The following is a 4,803-nucleotide window of genomic DNA, read 5'->3' as shown; positions in this document are numbered from 1 at the left end:
CCCTACCCCACCCTGGTGTTTTGTGTTTCTTTACCACATGGCTGGAGCCCCGGGTGGTGCGGCCGGTTTAGCACTCAGCTGCTCACTGAGAGGTTGGGGGTTGGATTCCACCCAAGGTACCTTGGAGGAAAGGCCTGGCCGTCTCCTCCCAAGAAATTGGCTATGAAAACCCTGTGGGGCACGGTTTGACTCTGACACGCGTGGGGTCACCGTGGTCGAAGTTGACAACTGCTGCCAACGTGGCTAGTCACTTTCGTTGTTGCCAGTGTTGGTTAATGAGCTGTGAGGACTCAGGGAGAGGGGAGCTAATCGGCCCCTCCCTGGCCTGCCGTTCTGTCCCTGTCGTAAGCATCTTGCCTGCACCCTTGTCCTTCTGGTTGGCTGGGAAGCACTTAGGGTTTTGCTCTGGGTTCTCGACTCACCTTACAGAGAACCCCGAGTGTGGTTTCTCTGTCACCTTGATGTCTCCTGTCACCTTTGGGAATTTTGTTCCCGTATCGTGGGACAGAGAAGTGACCAGAATGCTTTTCTTTCTCTTTCCAGAAACTGCCTCACTGACACAGTCGGGTGTAAAATCCTCATTATTCAGACAGATTTTGAAGATGGCACTCACAGCGCTCAGCTCATTGCCTCAGCTAAGTAGGTTTCTAGCGTTTCCTCAGAAGCTACGTAGGAAACCGGAGTTCATTCAGAAGCACACCCAGAGTCCTTTCCTGGAGACAGTTTCATGCAGTAAATAGCGATGCGAGAGAAGGCTTTCTCCCCTTTTCTCGTTTCCCCAGACGGGGACTAGAGAATCAGAGGGTTGAGGTTCCCAAGACAGTGAGGACTCAGCACAGCACAAGGGTGCGATACAGAGGAAGTGTGAATTGAATACACTGTTAGCAGGATGTAAGGACACATCCTTGAAGCGTGTGTTCGCAGACATGTTTGGGCAGGAGTCAGCTGTGAATCCTGCAACCTGAAGTTGCTGCAAGTTCAAGGGAGGTGTTGTTGTTGTTGTTATGTGCCGTCGAGTTATACCTGACTCATAGCCAGCCCTCCTTGGGTTTCCGAGGCAATATCACTACGGAAGTAGGTTGCCCCATCTTCCTTCCAAGGGGTGGCTGGTGGGTCTGAACCGCCAGCCTTCTGGTCAGCAGTCAGGTGCCTTAGGCACTGCGCCAGCAGAGCTGGTGGTAGCGGAATGTCAATGTTTCGTTGATGTTCCTGGTGAGGTGCAGCGTTTGCAGGATGAGCTGATTCACTGACCAGGCACCGTTCCTTCTTGCTCAGTTGAAGGAAAGGCCTGGGAACCACAGTTCGTTCCCGGGCTCGTTAGGGCCGCTGGGAAACACTGTGCTGCTTGCTGGTGTGTGGGGGTCACGTTTGGGAAAGGGCAAGGCCAGCCAGCCCCGCCGCTGGCACCAGTGAGCCCAGCACACAGGAATCGGAAGACAGGTTGTCTAGCTGATGAGCCGTGAGGGACGCAGATGGGGCGCGGACAGTGAGCCGCTCAACTAGATGAGAGCGTTCACAGTCTGCCTCCTGGAGGAAGGAGAAAGACGACAGTTCGAGGTTCAGCAAAATGAGAGCCCAACGTGCAGCTGTGATCCTGCGCGTAAAGCTGCCGCACAGCTTCTGCCTCGTCACAGTTCACCTTTGTCTGTGTCGTTTTAAAATAGGTACGCCGCCATCAATGAAATCAACAAGGTCCAGGGAAGGCAGGGCTGCGTCCTGGTCTATTTCATCACGAAGCTCTCCCGGATGGGAAGTGGAACGTCCTACGTGGGGTCCCACGGAGGTAGGACCGAAAGGCTGGTTGTTGCTGTGGATGGTATGTGCCGGCGAGTCGGACCCGACTTGCAGCGACCCCTCCTTGGGTTTCCGAGGCAAAGGACTGGTGCTGATGTTTATTTCGGTGAAGGGCAGTGTTTCTGATTCTGTCCAGTGCTGTGCAGGTCTGAAACAGGAATATTTACCTGCATATTCTTTTTAGATGCAATTGAATTTCTTACTATTAATTACTACCAAAAAAAAAAAAGCCAACAATAAACCCAGCGATCTGGGGACTTGAAGGTACAGCGCACCTTCCTTTACGTGTCTTTCACATGATTCCTAAAAATCTCTCCGGTTCCCTGCCTTTGCTGGTATGGACAGTGCTGACAGGGTCTCCCCGACCAGCACTGCTGTGAATACATGGCCATGTCACTCGGGGTTCTGAGGTCACAGGCTTTCCCCACCACTCATCTGTCATTGTGTCATCCTGTGGGGGCTGGCATGTCACTGTGAGGCTGGAGGCTCTGCCACCAGTATTTCAAATACCAGTGGGGTCACCATGGTGGACAGGTTTCAGTGGGGCTTCCAGACTGAGACAGACTCGGAAGAAGGAAGGCGCCATTCACTTCTCAAAGAATTGGCCGGTGAGAACCTTACGAATAGCCGGGAGATCCTGTCTGATACATTACTGGAAAGCTTTAAAGTGTAGCAAGGATTGTGAGGCGGGCACAGGAGTGGGCACTGTTTTGTCCTGTTGTCCACAGAGTCGCCATGGTCGAAGCTGACTTGATGGCACCTAACAACAACAACAGTGCTGTCTTAAAATCCTGTGTATCTCATAAGAAAATTGGCATTCCAGAAATAGGAGCCTAACAGTTTACCGTGATAATTTTATGGAGATAATGGTAGGAGACGCACTTTGCCAGGGTCTTACCCCCACGTGTTAATTACGCTATAGCCAGTTGAGTAAGAGGTAGATGAGACAGGAACACTTGGTTCAGGTGCCCTTTACAAGTCAGTTCTTTGTGTTCTCAAACCTGCCGTGGGAGCGGCAGGTGCAGTAGGTGTAGGATGTAGGCAGCGTGTGTGCAGGTGTCAGGACCTGGAGCGCGTCCCTGCTCGGGAGGGACCTGAGGGGACACGGGGCTTTTTGCCGTGCAGGGTTGTGGCAGTGCGTGCACATTGATGACCTTCGCAGATCCACCGTCATGGCTGCCGACGTGACTAAGCTGCAGAACATCCCCATCAGCCAGCTGTTCAAGCCACAGGACAAGCCTGAGGGTGCGTGCTACTGGGTGGGGTGTGGGTGTGCCTGCGCAGACCACCGGGCACCGTGGGCGCGGCCTGTGGCGGGGGGTGCAGGCCATGGGTCTGACTGCTCCCCAAGGCCGGCAGAGGCGGGGTACTCACTGCACTTGTGGGTCCTTGAGAGAGCGCCTGCAGAACGCATCTGTGGTGGCCTCTCTGTCAGAGCCCAGGACAGGAGTGAGGGGTGGGCACCAGTGAGCCACACTGAGGGTGGCTTCGAGGCTCGTCTGGACGACAGGTGTTGCCTCGTGACCCGAGGTGCCCAGGCACCTGCAGGGGTGGTGTCTTCAGTGCTTGCACTCACAGGAAGCGTTGCTGGTGTGTCGACGTCGCCTCCTGAGTAGTGACTGGGCTGTCTTTGCTTCCGTAGCCGTCAAGGTGGGGCACAGAGCAGAGGGCCACGGCGAGGGGGAGGAGATGGAAACACAGACGGAGGGACCAGGGGAGACGGCAGAGGGGGAGATGGAGGTGGAAAGCCCTCGAGCCATGGAGGAGGAAGTGTCTGGGCTGCGGAGCAGTGAGGTAAGCGCTCCAGGCCTCCCAGTGTCCTGCCGAGGGGCTCTTCCGATCTGTAGCTCTGGTCTTCCAGCCGGAGGACTTTACGTTGGCCCCCCAGCGATGGATACGTTGGGATCGTCAGATGGCACAAAAGGTTAACACCCCTGGCCTCCAGCTGAAAGGCTGAGGCTTGAGGCCATCCCAGGTCCTTGGGGACCTGCTTGTAAAAAGTCAGCTGTTGGAAACCCTGTGGCACATAGCTGCACCCTGATTGGTGGGGCCGCCAAGAGTCGCAGCCGACTCAGCGGCCGGTCGTGGTGGTGGTGGCAGCAGGTGCCAGCAAGTCAATTCCAACTCACGGCCCCTCCAGGACAGAGAACTGCCCCACAGGGTCTCCTAGGCTGTCAGTCTTAGTGGAAGCAAAGCCCAAACCACACCCACTGCCGTGGAGTGGATTCTGACCCACAGCGCCCCTAGAGGACAGAGTGGAACTGCACCACGAGGCTTCCAAGGCTGTCAATCTTCACGGAAGCAAAGCTCAAACCACACCCACTGCCGTGGAGTCCATTCTGACCCACAGCGCCCCTAGAGGACAGAGTGGAACTGCCCTCAGGGTTTCCCAGGCTGAAATCGTGACAGGAGCAGATTGCCAGGTCTTTTCTTCTGTGGAGCCCCTGGGTGGGTTTGAACTACTGGCCTTTCAGTTTGCAACCGAGTGCTTTACCTTCGGGCCACCAGGGCTCCTTTGATGTCATGGTTTGTTCTTGAGAATTGTAGGCAGAGGCCTGGCATCCCCTGTCTGTGAGGTCTCCCGGTTAGCTTGGCTCTGGTCCTTGACGAACCCCCATAGGAGCAGCTGTCCTGTTGCCGGTTATCAGGGGCCGTGGGTGGCCGTCCGGAGAAGCTGGGGGTGGGCTGGCAGTGTCTTGTGCACGTGAAGCGCAAATGCGTGTGCTCCTGTGAGCTGACTGGAGACCTCAGCTCCTGTGGCTGTGTGGCTGCTGCAGGCCCTGGACACCACCAGCCTCCTGAGGAGCTGTGTGCAGAGTGCGGTGGGGGTGCTCAGAGACCAGCACGAGGGCGCAGCACGCGGCACCCGGAGGGTGGAGGTTCTGCTCAGCCTCCTGAACGAAGACGACGCCTTCAGGGGTACGGCCCCCACCCCTCCCGTCCTTAGTTGCGGGGGTGCCCTTTCAGGCCTCTGGCTCCAGGGGTACGGCCCCCACCCCTCCCGTCCTT

General features: G+C 56.3%; 1 protein-coding gene across 1 annotated transcript in view; it reads left to right on the top strand.

Moving 5' to 3' along the window:
• Positions 1-4,803, top strand: part of RNF213 (ring finger protein 213) — a 121,706-nt gene that overhangs the window by 64,679 nt on the left and 52,224 nt on the right. The window contains 5 exon segments of the mRNA XM_042783573.1: positions 544-639; positions 1,665-1,783; positions 2,920-3,039; positions 3,461-3,588; positions 4,572-4,713. Of these exon segments, the coding sequence (XP_042639507.1) occupies positions 544-639; positions 1,665-1,783; positions 2,920-3,039; positions 3,461-3,588; positions 4,572-4,713 (605 nt within the window).

The sequence above is a fragment of the Orycteropus afer genome, unplaced genomic scaffold, assembly GCF_000298275.1.
Source record: "Orycteropus afer afer isolate SDZICR_OR568_19922 unplaced genomic scaffold, OryAfe1.0 scaffold00018, whole genome shotgun sequence".
Taxonomy (NCBI): domain Eukaryota; kingdom Metazoa; phylum Chordata; class Mammalia; order Tubulidentata; family Orycteropodidae; genus Orycteropus; species Orycteropus afer.
Note: the sequence above shows the minus strand (reverse complement) of the source record. Positions and strands in the feature narration are given on the sequence as shown.